The 27,441-nt window shown below is 37.3% G+C and overlaps 1 protein-coding gene across 18 annotated transcripts in view; it reads left to right on the top strand.

Annotated features, from left to right (window-relative positions):
* The window catches only part of LOC114656263 (eukaryotic translation initiation factor 4 gamma 3-like), a 271,004-nt gene extending 243,802 nt beyond the window's left edge, over positions 1-27,202 (top strand). For 17 of the 18 annotated variants that reach the window (XM_051930345.1, XM_051930342.1, XM_051930347.1 and 14 more), the window contains 5 exons: positions 7,294-7,392; positions 8,312-8,458; positions 13,783-13,864; positions 15,737-15,883; positions 19,234-20,206. In XM_051930345.1, the coding sequence (XP_051786305.1) occupies positions 7,294-7,392; positions 8,312-8,458; positions 13,783-13,864; positions 15,737-15,883; positions 19,234-19,415 (657 nt within the window). In that variant the 3' untranslated portion in view covers positions 19,416-20,206. Of the gene's footprint in view, positions 1-7,293; positions 7,393-8,311; positions 8,459-13,782; positions 13,865-15,736; positions 15,884-19,233; positions 20,207-26,887 lie in introns of those variants that run through there. The other variant, XM_051930350.1, reaches the window with a different exon arrangement.
* Positions 27,203-27,441: the final 239 nt, after the last annotated feature.

Below are 27,441 nucleotides of genomic sequence, written 5' to 3'. Positions count from 1 at the left end.
ACTTAAACCCAATTGAGCATCTCTGGACAGACCTAAAAATGGCTTGTCCACCAACGTTTACCATCCAACCTGACAGAACTGGAGAGGATCTGCAAGGAGGAATGGCAGAGGATCCCCAAATCCAGGTATGAAAAACTTGTTGCATCTTTCCCAAGAAGACTCATGGCTGTATTAGCTCAAAAGGGTGCTTCTACTAAATACTGAGCAAAGGGTCTGAATACTTAGGACCATGTGATATTTCAGTTTTTCTTTTTTAATAAATCTGCAACAATTTCAAAAATTATTTTTTTTGTCTGTCAATATGGGGTGCTGTGTGTACATTAATGAGGGAAAAAATTAATTTAAATGATTTTAGCAAATGGCTGCAATATGACAAAGAGTGAAAAATTGAAGGGGGTCTGAATACTTTCCGTACCCACTGTGTGTGTATATATATATATATATATATATATATATATATATATATATATATATATATATATATATATATATATATATATATATATATATACCCTAAGTTCTTGTCTATAAGCCTGACTCATGTATTAGCCGGAGACCAAAAATCATACGAATTTTTAAAATAAAATCGTATCATAGATAGGCCGGACTCATGGATAAGCCAAACGTACTATAACCTATAACTAATAGAAGGGAGGGAGGTCAGTGGTCTCACTCGCGCCCATTTAATTTCTTTAAGGGGGGAGAGAGTGTGAGATATTGGCGTCTCTCTCACTCCCTGCATGGCGCGGTTGGAGCGGCCGGAGCGCGTTCTTTCTGCTCTGGGCGTCGCCGAGTCAACACGAGCGCGTAGCGGTCATTTAAATTGTGATTTTATATGTAAGCATATTTAAATATATATCGCGGATTTCTGCGGACAATGGGTCTTTTAATTTCTGGTACATGCTTCCTCAGTTGGTTTGCCCAGTTGATTTCATACAAGGGACGCTATTGGCAGATGGCTGAGAAGCTACCCGGCTTACTTTTCTGTCTCTCTTGCGCTGACTATCTGTGATCCTGACGTATGGGGATTGAGCAGGGGGGCTGTTTGCACACCTAGACGATACGGACGCTCGTCTAAAAATGCTGAAAGATTATCTTCACGTTGCTATCTTTTGTAAAACTGATTCCTGAAAAGACATGCTGCACAGTGCTTCGCATACTTAAAAGCTCGAAGGGCACGTATTGATTTTTGACTGAAAAACAAACTCTGTCTCTCTCTCTTTGTCTGCTCCTGACGGAGGGGGTGTGAGCTGCCGCCTTCAACAGCTTTGTGCCGCGGTGCTTCGCATACTTAAAAGCCAAACAGACATATTGATTTGTTTGCTTCACTCCTTTGAAGAGGAAGATATGTTTGCATTCTTTTAATTGTGAGACGGAACTGTCATCTCTGTCTTGTCATGGAGCACAGTTTAAACTTTTGAAAAAGAGACAAATGTTTGTTTGCAGTGTTTGAATAACGTTCCTGTCTCTCTACAACCTCCTGTGTTTCTGCGCAAATCTGTGACCCAAGCATGACAATATAAAAATAACCATATAAACATATGGTTTCTACTTCGCGGATATTCTTATTTCGCGGGTGGCTCTGGAACGCAACCCCCGCGATGGATGTATAAGCCGGACTTATGTATAAGCCGATATTCTATTTTTTCATTTTCACAACTTTTTTCCTTAGATAAGCCGCGGCTTATAGACAAGAACTTAGGGTATATAATATTATGTGTTAAAACATCATGATGATATGCAAGTTTGGCATTTCCAATTAGGCCTAAATGTTAACTTACTTTTTGTTACACCTTTTTTTTTATTTTATTTAAAAACTTATAACATTCCATACAATGAAGTCAAACTTAATGAGGCAAAGCAAAATTCAACCCCCAGCCCGAGAAAATGAAGAGCCAATACCAAAATGCTACTCAATAAAAGAAACAAGAAAGGGTATCCCTGTCCCCGAAAAGGATGCTTATTCTAAAATGTTAATTAGATCCTGCCATGTTTTTAAAAAGTTTTGAGCTGATCCTGTAAGTGAGAATTTGATTTATTTTCCCAGTTTCATGTAGTATTTCATGTCAGTTACCCACTGACTTTAAAGTGGTGGAGTGGGATTCTTCCAGTTGAGCAGGATAACTCTACGTGCTAGTAGTGTTGGCAATTACAGTTTGTGTGTCCTTCTCCACTTTAAGCCCATCTGGGAGTCCACCAAACATTGCTGTTAATGGGTTATGAGTGACTGTGACCCTGAGGCTGTGTGATAGGCATGCAAAGATTTTGGTCCAAAAAGTTGTTAATTTGCTGAACACCCAGAACATGTGGCCCAGTGAGGCTCGAGCTTGATTGAAACGTTCACAGGATGAATCTTGCCCTGGAAACATTTTGGACAATTTTAATCAAGATAAATGTGCTCAGTAAAAGATTTTAAGTTGAATGAATGAATGCTTTGCACATACGGTGGTCAAGTGTTTTATGCATGGCTGCCTTCCACTTCTTTTCTGAAATATTAAGTGACAGATCCTTTCCCCAATAAGCTCTGGGGTCTTTGAAAGGAAGGGACTTTAAGATATTTTATAAATTGTAAAGATGCTATCTGAGTCTTCATGACTAATCAATAATTCTTCTGGAATAGAGCAAGGTGGGAGGTGAGGAAAATTGGGTAGGTAGTGTTTAGCAAAGTGTCTGGTTTGAAAGGAGTGGAACAATTGTGTTGATGAGAAGTTGAATTTGAAGTGTAATTGTTCATAAGATGCGAAGACATTATCTATATACAGGTTTCTAAGTGTTTTAATCCTGGACATTTTCCAGACATTAAATAATGTGTATGTTTGAGAGGGTGGAAAAAGGTGGTTATTGTGTAGGGGTACAACAGATAAAAATCTTCTCTATCATAAAGTGCTTCCTACATTGGTTACATATTCAGAAAGAGTGAAGGGCAATTGGATTGTCAGCATATTGGTGATAATTTGTATTAACTGGGGCACAAAGGAGGAAATATAGAGAAGTACTGTGAGATGTTATTTTTATATTAGACCAGATTTGTGTTGATGTCCAGGAGCCTCATTTTTAATGCCGTGTGTAGAATTCACACTAAAACATGGCATACAGAAAAAAATGGAAATGTGCGTATGCGGAAAAAATTTAGATGCACAAAATCATGCGTGAGCCAACTTCCACACACTCCAGCTCCATTAATCCTGGTCAGCATGAAAAGAAACACACGTGTCCACCACCTCACCCTGACTCCTCCCAGAATTACACCTCTTTGAATATGTAAATCAATATAAATAGCCTGTTACATTCAGCATTTTGTGAAAAGACAATGGCAAAAGCAGGTTGGGGAAAAAAAAAAACTTTAACGAATGCAAAGTGGAGGCAAGGAAAAATGTACTATTTCTTGGTCTAAACTGTGTTATAAACAACAAAAAGAAAGTGATGCAGTGTGGCAGAGACACTAGAAAGCTAAAGTTCCAAAATCTGCATGGTGCGTAAAATAAATAAAGTAGTAGTCAGATGTCAAAGTCGAGGTGAAAAGGCAAGTCGTAGCCCACCGTCAGAGTGCCATACAGCAGAATATTAGGGCACAAAGAAAAGAAAAAAAATTAGGGACACAGTGAAGAAAAAAAAGGTTGAAATGTAGACTTTAATCTCGTAGTTTATTTTGTCATTAAAGTAGAATGTCATAAACTTTATCTTAAAATCAATGTTTAATTTACTAGAGATTCTCAAATCCCATCATAACTAAAGTAGCATGTGTTCTCTGACCCAGTCATTAACCACTACATGCTTAAATGGGCTTTCTCTTTCATAGACAGGAGCACGCAGGCACTAATCGCCACATAGAATACATTACATTAATGATATTACAATTCTCTGAACATTTTTGAATAGTAATGATGAAATGCATTAAAGCATGTATTACCAACTCCCAATTCCTGTCGTTCTGTTTTCTTTCTCCATGTAACAATTTGCCACCCAATGAGCTCTGTAATAAATGTAAAGCCAGCTGGAAGCTTAGAAAGCCAATTCTTCAAAACTTTTATGGAACACTGAAAAATCTTCATTGTACATTTTAGCTATTCCATCTATCCAGTGTTGCACCAGTCCCAGTAAACATCAAGTGCAAGGCAGGAACAAGTTCAAATAGACTGCAGCATGACAGATTCTGGTGGCTTTCTTTAGGCAATGTGTGCTATAAATGTCCTCCAGGGCTGGAAGCTGTATCCCGATAATCCTCTGCACTCTCAACACAACCCACCCTAGAGCTTTCCGATCAGCTGCTGTGCATCTATGATACCACACACACATGCAGTAGGTTTGTGACGATGCGGGTTCATGCGTGTTCCCATCTTCTGTCCGAGAGCCCTTGAACCCGAAAGCTACCGATGAGCTAGGCAGTGAGGCAACAACAATGGAGCAAGGGGATGTTGTATAAAAGTACCAAGTGCTTTTATTAAAACAAAATCATCAAAACAATGTTCAAATTAAATAAAGTGCAGTGCTTCAAAACAGTCTGCCTTAAATAAATAATCCATTACAAGCAAGTGAAAAACGTGGCGGTTAAAATCCATGAGATAGGAAAACAGTCCTTTAAAAACCGAGGTTAAAACACAATGCAGGAAGCTGTCCTTTTAAAAATCCGGTGCATCCTTCTTCGACTACTGGTGACTCCCCTGCTTCTCCCAAATGGGCTCTGCAACAGAGCAGTCACACTAGCTGTAGCTGACCTGCTCTGCCTGCTTCAGCTGTTCGGTTTGCCTCACCGACCCCTGACTCCGGTAGGCTCCAAACAGCGACTTGGGATTCCCCAACGACCAGGGCTCTCACGCTGGAGAATCCACGTCCCAAGTCCTGACTCCCGTGGCCTTACGCGGAGAGTCATCCGCCTTCCAGTCACTCCCGCACTTCACTATAAACTCAGTGGGAGTGACCACTACAACTACTCCCGGGTGTCGGCCCAACACCCAGGCTTCCTACACAGCTGCAACGCGAGCCTGCACTCGTTCTCCCGCACCAACTTTCTCCTCCTGCTTCCTGCCTTTTCCTGCAACCTCCGTTCATTATTTTCTTTTTCCCCTTTTAGCCAACTCGCGCTTCTATTTATCAAGAGGGCATGGCAGCTGTGGCAAATCAGCAGCCCCAGGAACAACGGATGCGGGCGGCCTCTCACCTGTGCACTTATTTGAGAAACGCCCACATCGTGAATCGCCCTGAGAACCGCTTCAGCCACACAACCACCACGCCCCCTCACCAAACCACGAGCGCGTTGATTATTTATTTTAAAACTGGCCTTAGAACAGGAGCTATGGACCCGCAACACCACATTCCACCCCCCATAAGCCTCTAGCTGCACCGGAAGGCTCCTTAACACTGCCAACCCTGTGCAACTGGTGGCCCAGGTCCATAGCTTGGCCACACTACCACTACACTGCACTAACCAAAATAAAAGCACTAAAACAAAACCCACCAATATAACCAACCCAAGCCCCCTTCATAAAAACAGGACATTAAAAGAATAAGAACTTTTAAAAGACAAATAAAACAATAAATAAATGTCCATAGAAAAGCTCTGTCCATTAAAATGTCCTCCTCTGGCTTGGGTCCGTGGGTTCTTTAAAAACCACTCATGGTTTCTTCAGATCCAGCAAGACCATGCTCATACCACTAGGTGGCAGACACATTATGCCTCAGCTCTGAGCCTGTAGTATGTGTTTTTAGCAGATCAAAAATTTATTAAATAATATTAAATATTCATCACCATACTATTCAAGCTTAAAATTTTAATGCACATCTACTAAGTTGTAGCAGAAATACAGACCACACAAATATAAAGCTGCACTAATAGAAAGAAGAAATGCTAAAACTAGAGGTTTAATGTTTTTCACAATATTGGATCCACTTAATTTATTATATATTTTACTGTCGATGTGCATTCCCATACTGTTCCTATAGAATTACAGAAACTATTCACAAGCAAAATGGTGTATTTTTTTGATGTATTCATACTAGTCATCATTAAACTGAATAATCTGGCATTGGCTTTATTGTCTGCTTCTTACTTATAGCAGACCTTTTTGTTGTTGTGTACATTTACAGTGCCTAAACTTAGGACACATGAATTACAGGCTCCTTGTGTCACTCTACCAAATCTGAGCTAGAAGAAGGGGTGTTCTTCTTCTTTAACATTTTTTAATTCTGATATTTGATTTCTTTAACAGTATCATTTTTGACAGTGCCTTAAGCTTAAAAAACATTGCAAACTACTCAGATTACTTTGTGTCAATTATTACAACTCAGTACTTTTGTGTAAACTACATGTTTAGTGTAAATTTAAAAGGCTTTGTATCTTGAAGGTGTGCTGGGAAAAGCCTGTCTATGTAGTACATTCATTTTTGAAATCCTTAGAGCAGCACTCCTCTGTAGTATATAGTACTTTCATGTTTGAACTCCAAAATGTAAACCTTTTTATTTTTATAGTCTGTTTGCTCCTTAATGATGTAATTACAGCCTACAGTATTTCCTTATGTAAAGGTTAATGGTTAAAAAAGTATTATTTGTCCATCCATTCTAACCCATGTATCCAGTTCAGGATGAAGGTGAAAAGCATCTATTAACAGTAAGAAATGTGAGTCATTTACCTCCCTACTTGAAAGATGTGTATGTACTTTAGCAATGGAAGTGGACCTCTCCTTGTCAATTAAGAAATTAGTCTAGAGTCAGTATGTCAGTTGAGTTAAGTCTTAGTGGCAATGACGAGGTGGTAAGTAGCATGCTTTGTAAGTATAGAGAGTTGAGGACAGGAAGAACGAAGGGGCAAAATGAAGTGAAAACAGGTCCACAAGGATGCCCTTGTTGTGTTTGTATTGTTTGATACTTTGTGTTTTTAATTTTGGATCATACTCCCTTGTATGCTTAACATTTTTTTGCGCCAGCAGTGGTATTTCACTTGTGCAGCAATGCCATTAAGTGCTTTGTTTTTAATATACATAAAGTTTTGTTCACTCAAAAGTATCCTACATTTTTGCACATCTTCCAAATTAGGTTTATTTTAAGTAAATAAATTAGTCATTCCAAAACACACATTGATTATTGAGATATCTTTGTTCAGATATGCTGCAAGTGTAGGCAAGGTACAGAGGTTAATGATAAAAAAAAAAACTAGGTACAGAAGATTGCACCAGGGTATATAGGGGCACAAAGGACAATTGTGTATTATATAGGACTGGAAGAACTGCAATCCACCAGAGGCATTTAAATCATTGTCTATATGGTGAAGGTAACATTTCAAATTTTAATTTTGTTTAGAGCCATAGAAAAGTTGGGGCCATGTGGAGGGACTCTGGCCTGAACTGGAAGGATTTTTTACAAGAAGACGAGGATGTACAAAACTTTATCTCCAAACAGGTAAAATTCTGTTATTGTTAAGCTGTGTCCAGTTATTCAAAGAGTAGAGACCAGAGATAAATTTCCACTCTGTATGTTATTGCCCCATGGAATAAGCATTTCCCCTTAAATATGTACACATTGTTGTTACATGGAAAAAGTTCATTAACCAAAGTCAGTTAGTCTTGATGAATTACCCTCTTGCAGTATGTTTACATACATCTCATTAGTTTTAAATTGTGTATACATTTTTTACAGCTTTATTTTTAGACATTGTAATTGCACTAACCCAATAAACTGATCGGCATTCATTCAAGTCCAAAAAATACTGTGAACACCTCGCTAACAGCTATGCTCCCTGGGCTGATGTAATATCTAATTCCTCTTAACATATTACTTGTGGTTTATATGGCCATCTGAAAGATCAATTTTCGTTCTTTAGTTTTAGCAAAATGGTTATTTTTCACTCTCTATCCATGTCTCATTCAGTCATACATTCTGTGTCAGCCCTGTAGAGAATACATTCCTTTAATTGGTTGAACACGTTATACAAAAAGGATATTCATTTTGTATGAGGTATAATATTTAACATTTCAACTAAAACATTACCTTTGTTTTTTCAAAACATTATCTTTGGATTGAGGCAGAATTGTATGACAACAATTGACACATTTAAAGACATTTGCTATTATAGCCAGTGACATAAATAACAAGTTACTGTTTCAACTAAACTCAAAAGTCCATTTTTCTTTCTGGCATCCTAGAATTCAGCCCAGGTGATTTAGTAGCTCAACTTGTCAGAAGTGGTGATAGTTGATTGAAGACAATCTCTAAATATCTGTGATACAGAAAAAGAGGAGGATATGCCTAAGCATGCTGTGTTTGTCAAATAAACTGAAAATGATCTGTGATTAATAATGGATAAATGTGTTTCTTTTAGAAATTAGAATACACTATTTCAGACTGCTCAAGTCCCACTGAAGCACTTTCTAAAAAAGAACTTTCTCCTGAGGAACTGATGCAGCAACTTGAGAAGCTCCTTTTGGAGGACATGGCCACTGATGAACAAATCTTTGACTGGGTAGAGGTGTGGGATCACTTTTCTGATTCTTACCATTTGTCTACATTTTTTTCCCTGTCATTAGGGAGGTTTTTTTTATAATAATGGCTTTTGAATACTAAGCATGAGAACTAAGATACAGACTGTCTGATTTGTTCTCTTTAAGCCATAAAATTCAAAGTTGAGAGCCCTGTTTTATATGCAGTCATATCTACTTTTACTCTTTTTTATGTTATTACAGCATTTATTCATTAACTCAGTTCAGTTTTTTATTATACATATTTTTAACGTGGTAGACTGTTTGCAATATTGTGTCTGTCCACTTTGTTGCTAGTTATGCTAGCTCACATAAGAAAAGAAAAAAAGAATTATTCATAAAAAGGAGCATCTAGATTGCAACTAAATATATAAATGATTAAGATAGGAATATACAGTCAGTAACAAGATGGTTAAGTTTGCAGATTATTCCAAGCTACAGTAGGTGAATTGGCAGATGGTCTAGAATCCATTGAATCATTACAGAGGGACTTGCACTGCATACGGACTTGGGTAGATTTTGTGGCAGAGGAAATTTAATGTAAGTAAATGTAAAGTATTGTATATAGGAAGTAAAACTGTTAGATTTGAATACACACTAGGAGTTCTGAAACTTGAAAGTACACTTTGTGAGAAGAATTTAGGAGCTGTAGAGGACTTACCATTATTAACTTCCAGACTTTAGGAACCTTCAAAAATAGACTGATTGTATTTTGGACTAATTATGTTGAAAGGACTGGTGAGCTTTGTTGGACTAAATACCCTGTTTTTGTCTAATTTTTCTAATGTTGTAACTATAAAGTTATACACAACTGTGTGTAATTTTGAGGCAATCTGCTCTAGGAATAAATATGGTAGCTAAGAGCTTCATGTACAGTGTTATATGAAAAAGTTCCCCTCTTAATTCTTTGGATTTTTGTTTATCATTGGCTGAGCTTTCAAACTAGCCACTTCCTTTTAATGTATAACATGCTTTATGGGAACAGTAGTATTTCAGCAGTGGCATTACGTTTATTGGATTAACAGAAAATATGCAATATGTATCATAACAAAATTATACAGGTGTATAAATTTGGGCACCCCAACAGAGGTATTACATCAATCCTTAGTTGAGCATCCTTTTGCAAATATAACAGCCTCTAGATGCCTCCTATAGCCTTTGATGAGCCTTGATGTCTGAATTCTGGATGGAGGTATTTTTGACCTTTCTTCCATACAAAATCTCTCCCGTTCAGTTAAATTTGATGGCTGCCAAGCATGGACAACCTGCTTCAAATCATCCCATAGATTTTCAATGATATTCAAGTCAGGGTACTAGGACGGCCATTCCAGAACATTGTACTTCTTCCTCTGCATGAATGCCTTTGTAGATTTCAAACTGTGTTTTGGGTCATTGTCTAGTTGGAATATCCAACCCCTGCGTAATTTCAACTTTGTGACTGATGCTTGAACATTATCCTGAAGAATTTGTTGATACTGGGTTGAATTCATCCAACCCTCGACTTTAACAAGGGCCCCAGTCCCTGAACTAGCCACACAGCCCCACACCTTGATGGAACCTCCACCAAATTTGACAGTAGGTAGCAGGTGTTTTTCTTGGAATGCGGTGTTCTTCTTACGCAATGCAAAGCGCTTTTTGTTCTGACTAAATAACTCAATTTTTCTCTCTTCAGTCCAAAGCACTTTGTTGCAAAATGAACCTGGCTTGTCTAAATGAGCATTTGCATGCCACAAGCAACTCTGTGGTGTGAGTGCAGAAAGGGCTTCTTTTTCATCACCCTGCCATACAGATGTTCTTTCTGCAAATTATGCTGAATTATAGAATGATGTACAGATACACCATCTGCAGCAAGATGTTCTTGCAGGTCTTTGGTTACAGACAACCCACAGATCACCTCCATTCTCACAATCCTGCGCATATGCCGCTCCTGTATTTTTCTTGGCCTGCCATACCTGGGTTTAACAGCAACTGTGCCTGTGGCCTTTCATTTCCTGATTACATTCCTTACAGTTGAAACTGACAGTTTAAACCTCTGAGATAGCTTTTTGTAGCCTTCCCCTAAACCATGATACTGAACAATCTTTGTTTTCAGATCTTTTGAGAGTTGCTTTGAGGATCCCATGCTGTCACTCTTCAGGGGAGAGTCAAAGGGAAGCACAACTTGCATCTGACCACCTTAAATACCCTTTCTCATGATTGGACACACCTGTCTATGAAGTTCAAGGCTTAACGAGCTAATCCAACCAGTTTGGTGTTGCAAGTAATCAGCATTGAGCAGTAACATGCATTCAAATCAGGAAAATTACAAGGGGACCCACATTTTTGCACAGCCAGTTTTTCACATTTGATTTAATTTCATACAACTAAATACTGCTTCACTAAAAATCTTTGTTCGGAAAACACCCCAGTACTCAGATGTTCCTAGGAAATGAAAGACATACTACTGTTATCTTTTTTGTTGAAAGTAAATTATTATGCAGGCTGAGAGGGGTTCCCAATCTTTTTCATATGACTGTAAGTGTGTTGTGCCAGCTGTATGTAAACTGTACATCTGAGCCCACATTGCCTGCATCCAGGACCCCACTTACAACAGAAACTGCAAGAATCCTAATAACATCACAGTGTGCCTTTTGTGTGTATATGAATGTAGACTATTGTCAATGTTTCTACTGATTTTTAAAGAGCTTTAGTTACAGTCACTGCTGAAGTTTGATTGTTAGATAAAGTACAAGAAAAGTTTTTAATTAATAAAGGCTAGCATCATTTTAAGCTTTCTGACAGGCTTATATAATGCAGAAGTGGATAAAGTGCCTGACATTGAAATTGCACCTCTGGGAAAAAACAAGTCATGCTGGTCTGAAACTTGTAGGATAGGTAGGTCGTGGCAGAGTTAAACTGATTACAAATGCAAATGATGTGTACAAGTTACACCCTGTGGACTTTCCCACATTGTATATAAAAGGCATTAGCAAAGGGAACTGCTTTGAGTGACAGCATGCAGTTTGTCTGCTCATACAGACCAAACATACCCCAGCAGAAAGGACAGCAGCCAAACATCCAGCTCTTGGACTTTAAGCAAGGGAGAATTGTGAGAATACAGGAAAGCAGATTATTCTTCAGGGATATCAACACTAGTATTGAAAGGAATGTGAGTACAGTGATGGCAGTATGGTATGAGTGGGTAGTGAGTGGTCTGGAGTGCCCCAATGGACAAAGAAACAGGAGGACAGACATCATGTGCACATGGTAGTGATGGACCAAACTGCTACATCACAGACCCTAGCCCAACTGTTGGGTCTGTCACATGTCACTGGGTGTCCATACTCACTGTAATCAGTCCCAGTAATAAAGAATTGCATGATGAATTATCACTGGAGCAAAGTCCAATGTGACCTTCACTGGGCAGATCCCAGTGCTTATCGAGATCAAATGAATTAGGGCAATCAGAGCAAATGGGTCTATATCGAATTCATAGTGTGTTAGGTGAAAAGTAAATAGCTGAACTTTGTAGGAAATGACTAGCCGTAAATATGTAAATCTTATGATGAAAGTCCGCCAAGTGACAGCATGCAAAAGAAATGAGATCATTAAAAAGTATGCTGTCATGCAAAATTTACTTAAATTCTTTTTCATTGCATCCTGAATACCAGATGATAAAAATTTTGTATATAATACAGAAGGATCAATAGCAGGGGTGCCCAACTCTGATCCTGGAGGGCTGCAGGCTTTCATTCTAACCATTTCCTTAATAAATTACCAGTTTTTACTGCTAAGTAACTTCTTTTCCAATATTTGCAATTGACTTTCTATTTAAGACACAGAGCCATTGTTTCATTTTTCCTTTAATTAACAGTAAAACAATAATGAGACACAAAGTGAGCCAACAAATGATCAGCTATCCTGTGTACATCATATAATATCTGAAAATAAAGAAAGGTGAAGGTCTCATGTTGATCTGCTCAGGTCCAGCAAACATTTACATGGGTCTCTTAGAAAAAAGAAATTCAACTGTTTTTCAAATGCCTGCTGTAGCAGAATAAGAGCACCAGCAAGCCACGGAGGTAAATAATGGGTTTAATTAGCAACAAAAATTGTCTTCTAATTAAGAAACTGGTTGTAAAGAAATAGGTTGGAGTTAGATGATCATCTGTTGGCTCACTTCATATCTCATTTTTGTTTGGCTGCCATTTAAGGGAAAAAAATCAATTCAGTGGATGGAGTCTTTAAAAACACAGCAATTAAAACAAAGGGAATAGAAGTCAATTAACAGCAAAAACTGGTCCCTGATTACGAAAGTGGCAGGAAGGAGAACCAGCAGCCACTGTGACCTTCCAGGATCAAAGTTGGACATTCTTGATCTGCAGTGTTTTCAGTAAGAGAAATTCTTGCATACCCCCAAGGCTTACACTTTTAATGTTTCAGAGATTAATTGGAAGCATTTCTAGAGTTACCTACAACTTTTAAAGGCGCCAACATCAGTGGTTCTCAAGCTCAGTCGTGGGACCCACTGTGGCTTATGGGTTGTTTTTTTTCCCAGCCGACATCCATTTTTAATTAAACACTTAGCCCAATTAAGTGAGCTGTTATTTCTCAATTCCTGTGTTTTGTGGTAAATGTAGAAATTACAAAACTAAGTTTGGTAAGTTTTTATGGAAATATATAAAATAGTTATATGGGCATAATGTTTTTTTAACCTTTTAACAATATTTCATCCTTATTTTTATCCTGCTGTTCCAGGTGTTCTGGTTATTTAATCCATTATGTACTAATTAGTGGGTCTGTCACTGAAGTAGTTGCAGCCTTTCCTCATTCAGTTTTGTTTGCCTGGGTGTCTGCTCTGCTTGTTTTTAATTGTCATTATTAGAATACAATGAAGGGAGCAACCTACACAGATAAAGGGCAGAATAACATGAAACAACAAAAGATAGTCAAGCATTTAAAGCAATAGCAAAATAGAAATATTTCAGAATGTCTTATGAATGTAAAACTCATTCAGCTGTGCTGTTATGAATGTAGAATAGGAGAAGAGAAAGACTTGCTAATTAAATGAGATAAGTTATTAACACTGATTGTGAATCTGGTTGGAACAAAAACCTGCACTCACATGAGGTACCTGGGACTAAATTTGGGAGCCACTGGTCTAGATTAGAAGAGGTGCCATTTAGAAAGCATGTTTTTACAAAAGTAATAAAGTAGATATGCTACTTGGTAGTGTGCTGCATTGTATTAGATGTGTAAATAACAGAGGGCACTACTTGTCTTGTATATAACCTTTTGCTGGGAGCATGCAAAATAACTACTGTTTATGTTGCAGGCTAATTTAGAAGAATCTCAAATGAGTTCACCTCCATTCCTTAGAGCTTTAATGACAGCTGTTTGCAAGGCAGCAGTGAAAGGTAAGGGGAGCTGGGAGAGAGTATGGGTCCTTTTTGGAATTCTTTTTTAAATTATGACTTCTCGGGACTATAGCTGAGTCCTCAGAATTAAGATTTATTAAAATAAACTTGAGCTGTATAGTTCAAATTTGGATAGTTAAGGTGATATCTGAACAAATGTTCTCTGCAAATGTTAGTGTGCTAAAGGAGGCTACAAATGATGTGGAAATATTACTGGACAAGGTTTGGATAGGCTATACATAGTAAAAAATGATTTGGAAGTTCTCTATATTAGTAGGTTTTCACATAGGTTAATATCCATCTTGTGGCTCAATCAACTGATTTATTTTTGTTTTGTTTTTTTAATGTAGCTGATTATTAACTATTAGGTGATTGCTATAATGGAGTTTCATGAAACTGCACACAACTGAGGATTTCTGGCTTGTGCCCCTAAGTATTATTCAGCAAGACCCTTTTGCTGCAGTGGAAAGAAAATGACTCCTACCAATATATGCCGGCTTTTCTTGTGCATTGTTCAACACGTTGACTGCTAAACCATTTATTACTAGTACTCTGCAGTATAGGTTTGTGCATATATCATAAATAATGAACTCTTTCAAAATCAGAAAAAATGTAGAGAAATTTATTAGAAAGCTATGGTTTATTATCAACAGTAACCCTGTCAAAAAAGTAAAGACACTGTTAATTTATTTTCAGCAGTAACATGACTAAAAATCTACATTTGAATAAGAGTTCTAACACCATGGCACCACATAGAGTGTAGGCTTATAATACTGTGCGTTTTTTGTGTTGTCCATGCTTCCTGCAAACAACACATTTGGTAGTTGCTGATTGTTTGCAGTCAGTAGGCAGCAGTATGTCCTGACAGTTGTTCAAGTCATACGTCTTGCAATGAAGAAACGTCTTCAGGGCAATTATCCGCATTTGCACCAGAGCCTACAGGTTCAGCATCATCCAATTGACTGTGACTATCTTGAGCACTGTCATTATTAGCAAAATATTCAGTATTTGTTTAATAAATCTAGTTGTTACAAAACATCAGCAGCTTTATACCTTTTTTGCAACAACTTAACTATGGACTGTCTATTATTAACACAAAGCTCGCCATCAATCTGGCTGTGTCTGTAGTGTTGGTATGCAAGTTCTCTCATGTGCAGTGTTTTGGCAGGCTCAATGAGATACAACGTGTACCTTGCATTCAAATTGTTAAATAATATTAGGTGTAAAATGTGTTTAAACTTTAAAATCTGGGATATACAGTAATACGACTACAGTCACAGTTGCTTAAAGGTAAGCACTTGTGTCATTGCAGAAAACAATGTGTAAAGTTTAGCAGGCAAAGCTTTTTCCCAGATTGAAGCCCTTTCCTTTCCCAAAGCCGTAGGTCTCTGAAAACCAGTAGTTTAGCCCGTCTTTCTCACATATTTGTGTGTTCTTTCACATACGAATGTATGTGTGTGTATATGTATGTATATGTATGTGTGTGTGTGCGCACATACACATTGTACACACACATGCTTTCATTTGTGCATCTCCTTTATAATTGCATTAGTCAGTAAATGTTTATAATATATGTTTCACTTGTGTTATGTATGTTATTTGTATGTGATGTGTTCTGTTACAAGCAGCTCCAAAGCTAACAAGCTAAATTCCTTTACAGTAAGTACTGGTGAATAAAGGTGATTCTTATTTTGATAGCTTCTGTATAACAGAATCGAACAGAATAGCCATCAGCAGTATCTACAGTATGTAATGGCAATTACACCCCTCCTGCAAAATAAAAAATTGTTAACTTAGAAATGGTTTAGCCTGACAGAATGGAAAATTGTATCTGACATTGCAAAAATGTTTACTTACTTTTCTTCTCTTCAGATGAAAGCAACTCTTGTCGTGTAGACACAGCAACCATCCAGCGAAGATTGCCGGTATTACTCAAGTACCTTAACTCTGATACTGAAAAACAACTGCAAGCACTTTATGCACTACAGGCATTGATAGTAAAACTTGATCAGCCTCCAAGTAAGTGTGCCTTTCACTTTTAATACTGCTGATAATATATTTAGGTTTCACAACACAAACTGATTTTGTAGAAGTTTCCTCAGTTACAGAATAATCTCTATTACAGTAAGCTGCTTCTTGTAATAAAGTTTCTGCAATAGTTTCTCAGGTTTACTTCATATTGTTTTTTCATTTTATTTTCAGACAATTTTATAATCAATATTGTATTTTATAAAGTAAACTTCTTATCCTTCTATTAAAGTAACATTCATGTAAAGTTCTAAAAAGTGCAATAAGACATGTAATCTTTTTTGGATTTCTCAAAGCACTACTAAGAGTAACTGAGTACCATTTTGATTATTCATTTCTAAAACTGTAATGTAGTTAAAGTACCAAGTGGTTATCTGTACTTTCTGTGAGTTTCCTAACCACTTACATCTAATCAATCTATCTGTGTATTTTATATAGTGCTTTTAAATGTGAACACTGTAAAAAAAAAAAAAAAAAAGTACTTTATATTTATAGTACATGATAAAATGACACTGGCAGTGTCCCTACTCCTGAAATAATTTAATCCTGGTCACATAATCTGTCATTGAAGTTTATAGCCCAGTGTCACAGCCGTCAGGCCTCTCTACCTCATCTGAACATTGTACCAGTATTTTAGAAAGTAATTACAGTTGTAATTCTCTGGATGTCATTGCTCAGTTACACTACAGTATATGCCAAACCTTAAACAAAGCAGCAAAAGCAAATACAGTTTTGTATACCGAGCAGCACCAGTGAAAGTTTTACCATTGTATAACAAATCTCTCATCAGCTGCAATAACAAATGATAAGATGCTGCTTAAAAAATACATTTGTTGTGGTGGCAAACCACCACATAGTATATTTCAGGGAGAGTAAACTTGACTCTGCTCTCACAGAGATTTATGAATGGGAAAATTTTTGGAAAATAATCAAGCATTGGGGAACACGGTAGAAAAATGTGATCATAGTTTAAGAATACAGTGTTGATTGATACAGCACGTGCTCCCCCTGGAGTGTCGTTCATTGAGTCTGAAAGCAATGCTGTGTAAACACAGTGGACTTCAATAAGTGATATACCTTCAAATGTATTTCTATCTACAAAATCTTTTTCATAGGGTAAACATCTCTGCATTTCTGCAAGGTAACAAAACTCTGCTTTACTGACTTTGTCCTTGTTTGTTATTTTAATATTAATTATATTTATACACTGTTTATAATAGGAAATTGTAAAGGAAGAATTAATTTAATTCAATGATTAGTTGTGCAATGCAGGTGTACAAGGTATTACTTTATACCAAAGTATAAACATTTTATTATTGAAGTATTACAATATTAAATGCATTTTTTTAAAAAAAAAAAGTCATTTATTACGAACCTGAATTGGAAAAGAAGTCTTAGCAGGCTGTCAAATTTTATCAGTAAAACACACAGAGAAGGTGACTTTACAACCTGCCTTGATAACACAGTAGTCCTGCATTTATTTGGCTGGACTTAGGCCCGGTAATATTGTCTGCATCCACATGGTCACATTTTTTATGTCTGCAGTATAGTAATGCCAGGTCAGACAATGTATTTCATATATTTAAAAAAATGGCAATATGTTCAAGAGTTATTATTTGTGAAGATCAAGCAACATATAAATAGATCTCAGACAAAATCCAGCTGCCCCATCATTTTTAATTGCCTTAGTTCAATTTTTATTTTTTTTATCCTAATCAGGGCAGCTCAGCTTTTGCCCACTGTGGTACACCAACCACACCTATGTGTATTCCTAAGGGGAGGAATCACCATGGCAGCATCTGCTTTCTGCTTTGTTAAGGAAATAGCACAGTTGCCTGTTCTCATGGGAGATGACTTTGGCCACCACTGGCATTCTCTCACAGACCCAAGTCACATTTAGAACAAAGTTGGACATCCTTGCAATAACTGCTGGGTTTCCTGCACCATAGCATACAACAGAGCATTGTATGCTTTTACTTAGTCCACCCATCACTGTATTATTCAGTGCCACTGACTTGTACCTTTCCAGGATACTTACTGGGACCTAATAACAAAGTACCCAAAAGAAGCAAAGTTTCCCAAGATTGAACAACCAAATTGTAAATGGAATTTTTCCATTCATCATGGTCCCCATTTTCATGCCTGTTCAATTTTATTTTTGATTGTAGGAAATGAAACCAACCCTAGCTGCATCAGATGAAATGTTTGAACCTTTCCAAAACGCACCAAATTGGTTGAGAATGCTAAATTTCAATTATCCAGTCAGTTTAGTTATTTCAAACCATACTTGCCTTACTTATGCATGCAGTGCCATAGCAATAAGAACATTCAGCCTTTGTTATTACTACATGGATATATGTTTGTGCAATATATTTTAAGCCACAGTATTTAGTAAATTTGTTTTTATGACTGGATTATAGCATCTGCATAGTGGGCATTATGAAACTTGTGATTCATTCTGCTAAGTGTGTATTATTAAAACATGCATTTTGTGTACCATCCTGTTCAGTATATGCTTTCCACTTTGAGCCACTTTCTGCCATGTAGTGCCCTCGCCAGCTCCCCCTAACTGACACTCCCATATACTCATATTTGGGCAGAAACGCCCCATCTGTCCATCTATAGTGCCTTCATTTCCTCAGCATGTGCTACTCTATAAACAGCAGGCATGCAGTGTTCAAATCTGAGTAGAGCACAGGGGTCTGTGACAAACAAAGTAGAATGTTTAGTTTAGCAACAATGAACAAATTATTACATGGGCCCATTTATAATCTCTCTCTCTCTCTCTCTCATATATACAGTGGGGCAAAAAAGTATTTAGTCAGCCACCAAATGCGCAAGTTCTCCCACTTAAAAAGATGAGAGAGGCCTGTAATTTTCATCATAGGTATACCTCAACTATGAGAGACAAAATGAGAAAAAAAATCCAGAAAATCACATTGTCTGATTTTAAAGAATTTATTTGTAAATTATGGTGGAAAATACAAAAATGGTTTGTTTTTGTGCTTTAAAGACTTCAAATAATAAATTGTAGAGGTAGGTTAATGAATTAAAAATAAATGGGCAAGTAAACTAAAATCAATAATGCACACAAATAACCCCACAGGCAAAAATACAACTCACTCCCCCATAAGACTGGAGAAAAAAGTCGTCTTCCCCCGGCATGCACTTTTTTCTTCATCTCTGCTTCTATAGATAAGTCAGTAATGCAGATCATCATGGATGTGCTTCCATGTTTATTGTCATGACAGAACAAAGTGGAACATTCTTGTTTTGCACAGTTGGTTACAGTATGTTTTTCAAAGGTACTTAATAAAATGTTCTGTGCTTGTCCTTTACAGATTTGCTGAGGATGTTTTTTGACTGTTTATACGATGAAGATGTCATTTCTGAGGATGCATTCTATAAATGGGAATCTAGCAAAGACCCAGCTGAACTAAGGGGCAAAGGAGTAGCTTTGAAATCAGTCACAGCCTTTTTCACATGGCTTCGGGAAGCAGAAGAGGAGTCTGAAGACAATTAAAGAAGTCATTTCTTCGCCAATCAGTGCAGAAAGGCCAATAGCCACTATTAAACTTAAATTTATTAAAAAATAAACTAAAACAAAAAAAAAACATGCACAGATAGGAATTAAACACAATTCTGGTGAACAATTTTTGGTACGGTTCCTTAAAAATGCAAACAAATTTAGTTTGAAGTCACGGGCGGAGCACTAAATATATGTATTATTTATAGAAGATATTTTTGTTTTAAATTTTAAACTTTTTTTTTACTTTTTAAAAGAGACTTGTTTAAAAGAATTTCTGTGCTGCGAAGATATAGGTTATGAACAGTTTAATTTATTATTTTTTTAAGTACTGCAAATAACAGATTTATTTAATATTTGCAGTCTTGATTAAGGACAATATAAATAGATGAAAAATAACCCCCCTGCTTTCAAAACTGCACGAAAACAGGGTACTTTTTTTTGGGTGGGGGTTGGGAGGTGGGGAAAATTTTAAAAGGGGGGGCAGCTGAATGAAAGATGTGTTAAAGACATCTATTTTAAAGGTTATTATTAAATAACCAATTAAAACACTTCCTGCCTGCTTTGGCCAGCTTTCTGTGAATTGTAACTCTTCTGAATGAGGACAAATACAGCGCATTCAGGAAACAAAGTCTGAATGAGTATAAAAGAAACAAAAAAAAAAAAACCAACAATCCCAGATGACAGAGGCTTGTTGGGAGAAATAAGTGCTTGTAATACAACATATAGAGCAAATTTAAAGCTTGTAAATACATTAAAGAAAAGAGGTATTTAAAAAGAAATGAAAACTCGACAGTGTGGTCCATTTGTTGTAGAAATGATGGGAAAAAAAATGAATCTGTTTAGCATTGTTTTACTGGGGTGCAATTCTTCATTGCTGGTTTACCTTCAGCCTAAAGTCAAGAAAGAAGCAGACATAGCCCAGGACTCAGCGCACAGGTCTGCCCTCAGGCCTTGGATCTGGCTGAAGGTTGAGGACGGTCAATTCCTGACAAAGAAATAGGCCAGCAAGACCATTGGAGGATGAAAAGCAACGCAATTGGGAGTATACTCCAGCATATACAGTACTGTGCAAATGTTTTAGGCAGGTGTGAAAAAATGCTGTAAACAAAGAATGCTTTCAAAAATGGAAGTGTTAATCATTTATTTTCATCAATCAACAAAATATAGTGAATGAACAAAAGAGAAATCTAAATCAAATCAATATTTGGTGTGACCACCCTTTGCCTTCAAAACAGCATCAATTCTTCTAGGTACACTTGCACACAGTTTTTGAAGGAACTCGCCTGGTAGGTTGTTCCAAACATCTTGGAGAACTAAGCATAGATCTTCTGTGGATGTAGGCTTCCTCGCATACTTTTGTCTCTTCATGTAATCCCAGACACACTCGATGATGTTGAGGTCAGGTCTCTGTGGGGGCCATACCATCACTTCCAGGACTTCTTGTTCTTCTTTACGCTGAAGATAGTTCTTAATGACTTTGGCTGTATGTTTGGGGTCGTTGTCCTGCTGCAGAATAAATTTGGGGCCAATCATATGCCTCCCTGATGGTATTGCATGATGGATAAGTATCTGCCTGTATTTCTCAGCATGGAGAACACCATTATTCCTGACCAAATCTCCAACTCCATTTGCAGAAATGCAGCCCCAAACGTTCAAGGAACCTCCACCATGCTTCACTGTTGCCTGCAGACACTCATTATTGTACCGCTCTCCAGCCCTTCGACGAACAAACTGCCATCTGCTACAGCCAAATATTTCAAATTTTGACTCATCAGTCCAGAGCACCTGCTGCCATTTTTCTGCACCCCAGTTCTTATGTTTTCGTGTATACTTGAGTCGCTTGGCCTTGTTTCCACGTCGGAGGTATGGCTTTTTGGCTGCAACTCTTCCATGAAGACCACTTCTGGCCAGACTTCTCCGGACAATAGATGAGTGTACCTGGGTCCCACTGGTTTCTGACAGTTCTGAGCTGATGGCACTGCTGGACATCTTCCGATTTCGAAGGGTAATAAGCTTGATGTGTCTCATCTGCTGCAGTAAGTTTCCTTGGCCGACCACTGCGTCTGCGAATCCTCAACGTTGCCCGTTTCTTTGTGCTTCTTCAAAAGAGCTTGAACAGCACATCTTGAAACCCCAGTCTGCTTTGAAATCTTTGTCTGGGAGAGACCTTGCTAATGCAGTAGAACTACCTTGTGTCTTGTTGCTGTGCTCAATCTTGCCATGACATGAAACTGTCTTCCACAACCTCACCTTGGTGGTAGAGTTTGGCTGTTCCTCACCCAGTTTTAAGCCTCCTACACAGCTGTTTCTGTTTCAGTTAATGACTGTGTTTCAACCTACGTGTGACATTGATGATCATTAGCACCTGTTTGGTATAATTGGTTGATCATACACCTCACTAGAATCCTACAAAATCCTTGACTTTGTGCAAGTGTACCTATAAGAATTGATGCTGGTTTGAAGGCAAAAGGTAGTAACACCAAATATTGATTTGATTTAGATTTTTCTTTTGTTCTCTCATTTTGCATTTTGTAAATTGATAAGAATAAACAATCATTATTTATATTTCTGAAAGCATTCTTTGTTTACAGCATTTTTTCACACCTGCCTAAAACTTTTGCACAGTACTGTATATAATATAATATATTTTCTTTTAACATGTTACTTAGTGCCATGTTGTTTGTGGAGAATACTGAGAAAAATTTTGAATCTCCTGTTTTCTTGGAGAGCAGAGTTAATAAAATTCCAATATAATAGGCAACTAATTTAACCAGTAATAGATAGCAACTCCATTACTCTTGTTGCATAAGCCACATGTCAAGTCACCAAGTCTTATGCTCACAAATTATCAAACTTGTGTGTTGATACTAAAATGTTGTTAAATAAGCCACCTGTGGTAAACATTCTAATGGACAAAAATGGAATGCTTTCAGAAGTAACCAAGCTTTTAAATTGTAGACCCACCACCTGCCATTACATGTCTAGTCATAGCAGTGAGTCACAAGTGGAGTACCTCAAAGTCTGTGAAACTGCACAGTTGAACTAACCACCTGCTTTTTGAAGCCTCTTGGATGTGCACACATATGAGGCATGTTCTCTTCATGACAATGATTTCATTCGTTTTCCTGTTATTTTTAATATCTAGCTGCATATGTCTGTCAGTGAAGTACAATATTAGCCAATGAATAAGCTGTTACTGAGCTGCACTGCTGACAAACAAATAAGACGGTGGAGACGAACCTACAATTTAAATGCTTGTTTGCATTTCGACATGTTCCATGTTTGCTTACAATAGCATTTTGTAAAACTGGTTTATAGTAGCAGGACATTTTTAATGAATATTATTATTATCCAGCACTTGCCACCACAGCAGAAACTACATCTTCATTTTACTTGAAAACACTGCAAGTTTTTCTCAATCATCACTACAAACTACATTGAGTAGGTGACATATAAAAATATCTTTGGATTGAGAATTCTTGTACTGTCCATTCAGTGTGCACCACTCATAGATCTGGGACTTTGCCCCTAATCTAAACTTGCTATATATATTTGTTACTTTCATATTCCTCCTTAGAAGGACCAGGTCAGTGCTGCTTATCATTTTCCAGCCTTGCCAAAGTGCACACATCAATTTTATTGTAATTTCCGAAAATATGACTGGTCTTTATTGTGCCTACTGTATTCTGCAAAATTCTGGTAGGGAGGTGTTTTTTTTTTTTTGGGAAGGTGGTTTGCATATTCAGGCTTTGTTTTGTTCAGTGAGTAGTGCAAATTTGTAACAACGTTTATAAATAATGTTGACACAAAGTCTTAGATGGAAACCAAGAGGAAGCACAATATTAGAGCAACGCGGTGCTGGTGAATGTGTTTGCACAATATGACAACGTTCTGTGAAAGGGTCAGGAAAACAGGAATTTGTGACAAAGATGTGTCCACCACTTGGTCAAGGTGAAATGAGGAGAAACATTACAAGCTAGAGTCAGTGGTCAACTATGGAGGATTATTTGAACAAAGGTAAATACATAAATAACTACAAAACAACAACGATATATAAGCATAAATATTTCATTAAATGTTTTTGTTGCTAATTTCATTATGCATTTATTTATTTACTAGCTGTCCCACCTGTCTAAGATGGCTTGAAAGTTTAAAGTTTGCAGTGTACCATCTACTGAAATGTATCTTGTAATGTATTTAGTAATAAAATGTGTTGCATTTTTCATTCCAACAGATGGTGCATCACAAACTTTTGTAGTAGTTAAATTCATCATTACATATGATAGATATGGCATCTGTTGGAGTGACAAACGCAATGCATATGTATCTTTTTATATTGGTATGGAATTTGTAAAAGCAGTGTTAATGTCTGTGATGTGTTATCTGTTGGAAAGACAAATGCAATGCATTGTATTACTGCAAAAGCTTGGGTTGCGCCATCTGTTGAAATGGAAGAGACATAGCAAACGGGTGGAAACACGGACACACATCCTTTTATTAAGGTGGTTTCTTAATTTATTTCAGAGTCGCTGCATGCAATATAAAATATGCTTTGAAATGTAAGCTGTCATTTTCACCTGTCAAAGTTGAGAGGGTAGGTTCAACTGACTGCCAGGCTTGCACAGACATAATGATGAGAATGCACTATACTGAAGATTCACCAATTAAAACGCAAGGCATATTTCATGTTGGGTGTGGTGTCACTGAAATTAACAAATGAGGAAATGAGCAACAAAAACATCTTTCATAACATTTATTTATGAAATAACCACCTATTAATCTAACATATAACCTGCAGAGTAACTAAATAGCAATGATTAATAAAGAAGCACTTTTACCAGTTTGTGGTAAAATTGATGCATATATTAGTGTACCCCGAGTATAACCACACATATAATCACCACTGTGAGAATATACAAAGGTGTCAATTATGATTAAAATACTAAATTCTCCAGTCTTAAACAGCCAAATAAGGCAGTGTCCACGGGTCTTACAGTATGAATTTCCAGTTCAGGTTGTAATGTCCAGGGCATAAGTGTGCAGAGTAAGTAGACTGATGTGTTCCAGGGAATCTTCCCTTTTTCAGGGACAAGTGCAGCACCTAAGGATAAAAGTATACAACAAATGATATACTAATACATTCACCAGTGTTACCACAATTTGGTTGAAATATATCACCTGTGTGAAAACCTGCTTCATTAATCATTGTGATGTTTATTTATTTTCCCATTTCAGAATACATTTATTTGCTTATTTATTTATGCTATTGTGTCCTCCATAGTCCGCATTCAGTTATTGCTGACGGTTTCAGTGATGCAGTGCCCCAGTGATGATTTGTACATTGAAGTGTGAGACTCTAGACTGGCTTTTCATTGCTTAGCCCTTACAAGTAATTTTAAAAAATGATATCTGGCCAGCAGTGGTGTTACTCTGATTAAGAAATTTATTTTGCAGGGCTAAAAATGCTGGTCTTGATGGAGTTGAAGAAATCATAACCGAGAACTTCTGTATACAAGAAACATGCAAGTGTTTTTGTATTGCAAAGTTCACGTCTTAATGTATTAAAAGGTTGTGGAGATTTTGTCTGCCCCCGTGGAGGAAAAAAAATGTTTACCTAAGTACATTTGTTATGAATTTCCTGTGTTTTGGTGATTGTTCACTACTTGGTTTAAATGGCGATACTTTTATATATAAAAAAACAAAGGCACACCCTCCCTATTTTTATATGGGAATGGTCTGAGCAGCAGAAGTGTTGTGTTCTTGTACTTGTGCCCATGTTTAGTCATAATTAGGCTGTTCAGCCTATCTATGTGGCCTTGATAAGACACTGCACAAATCGACATAAAGAGCATTAAACCAATGTGCAAGCTCAAGAACATAAGAAATTTTGCAAACAAGAAGAGATCATTCAGTCCTTCATTTTTGTTTGTTTAGCTAAGCTGCACCAATATATCATCCTGATTATTCTTAAAACATTATCAAGGTTTCTTTTTCAGCTCCATGTCTCTAGTTTGTTCCAGGGACCCAAAACCCTTTGTGTAAAGCAGTGGTTCCTGGCTTCAGTCCTAATTGTACTACTTCCCCTTAATTTCCACTGATGTCCTTGAGTACGTGACTCATCATTAGGTTCAAAGAATTCTGCTGTATCTGCTCAATCAATGCCTTTGACAACTTTGAAGATCTGGTGGAGGTTCCCACACAGTCTCCTCTGCTCGAGATTAAACAGGTCCAAGTCTGTCAGTGTAGGACATGTCCTTAAGTCCTGGGATGTACATGGTTGCTTTCCTCTGCACGGCTTCAATTGCTGTTATGTCTGTCTTCTACCATGGTGACTGCACATGATAACTCCTGATGAGGTGTCACTAGCGCATTATGTAATCTGAGCAGAATGTCCCCTTATATTCAACGGTTTTACAACATTTTATATTTATATTCAACATTTTATTTACCTTTTGATCACTTCTACACCTTGCTTAGATGATGAAAATGTGTCAACAAAAACCCAAATCCTTTTCAGAGGTTTTCTTACAGTTCCTTTTGCCCACACATTGCACTTTTCTAAATTAAACTGCTTTTTCCAAGTATTTGTCGAGTTCTTCTTGAATTGTTTTTTTTCTTCCTCATCGGTGTCTGCTATTCCTCCAATTTTAGTTTCATCAGCAAATTTCACTAGCTTACTAACTACAACAGAATCCGTGTCATTCATATTAATCAAAAAAGTCACAGTCCAAGGACAGACCCTGGAACAACTCCATGGGTGACTTCACTCCTCTTATCTGTGCTCTTTGTCTCCTGCCAGTTAACCTACCTGAAATCCAGTTTTGCAGGTTACCTCTGATGCCTACAGGTTCTCATTTCAGAATAAAGCTTTGGTGTGCAACTGATTCTAAGGTTTTTTGAAAGTCTTAACTAAATTATGTTGTATGCTTTGCTTTTGTCAACTATTCCAGTTGCCTTCTCAAAAAATCTGGTTTGGCAGGGTCTTCCTCTCATAAACCCATGCTGATTGTTATTTAGTAAGTTATTTTCATACAGGTGCTTTTCTAATTTATTATTACAGTTTCCCTAATTTTGCTTGATACCGTAGTAAGACTTACAGATCCATAATTACCAGGATTAATTTGGCCTCCCTGCGTGGAGACTGAATTCACATTTGTAACTTTCCAGTCCTCATGTGCTTCTCCTTCCTCAAGTGACTTCTCAAATATGCCTAGTAAGGGTTTATAAATGATGTTTCATTTCTTTCAGTATCACCAGTAAAATCCCTTCGGGTCTGGGAGCTTTATTAACATGTCTTTTCCCATTAGATCTTTGGTCTATTAAAGAGGTGGTCAGAAAGTTTGTGTCTGAGCCTGTAAGGGTTACACGGTTGTGCAGATTTTGTAAAATTTAGCCCCTTTGTACTGAAATACATAAATTGCAAGTTTGTAGAATTTGTGGTTTATAGTGTACTTTTCTTGTTTCAGAAACATGTCAACATGGATGACAAAATTAGTGCTATCTTTGAATTTCTAACACTACGTCTTGGTAGGTTCATTCTCGCCTGGAGTACCAATGCCAGACCCCTTTTATATGTCACAGTCAAGAGATGGGCTGCAGAACACAGTTTGTGGTAGGATGTGTCTCAAAGATGGCCCAAAGTCTAATCTGCCTTTGATGTCAATGACAGAAGAATGTCAAGGAGTGGATTACATGGCTAAACAAAGTGAGATTTTGTCTGGGAATCCATGAGTAATTAGAGGTGAGCGAGGTCTGTGCACATTGCGTGTTCTGAAATGATGCATCACTTCATCCCGCATCCTCCTTGGAGAATTTCAAGTTAATGATTTTGGACTGGAAGGAATTTAAGAAGTGTTTTAAAAACCAGGGATGAAACCTGGATACATTGTTATGACCCAAAAAATATATATATTCAATAAAATGAAAGCATGATGATTCTCTGACACTAAGAAACCTAAGGTCCAAGGAAGTGGCAGCAAGACTACACGCCTAGTTTTTTATGATGATGAGGGTGTAGTCC

The sequence above is a fragment of the Erpetoichthys calabaricus genome, chromosome 8, assembly GCF_900747795.2.
Source record: "Erpetoichthys calabaricus chromosome 8, fErpCal1.3, whole genome shotgun sequence".
Classification (NCBI taxonomy): domain Eukaryota; kingdom Metazoa; phylum Chordata; class Cladistia; order Polypteriformes; family Polypteridae; genus Erpetoichthys; species Erpetoichthys calabaricus.
Note: the sequence above shows the minus strand (reverse complement) of the source record. Positions and strands in the feature narration are given on the sequence as shown.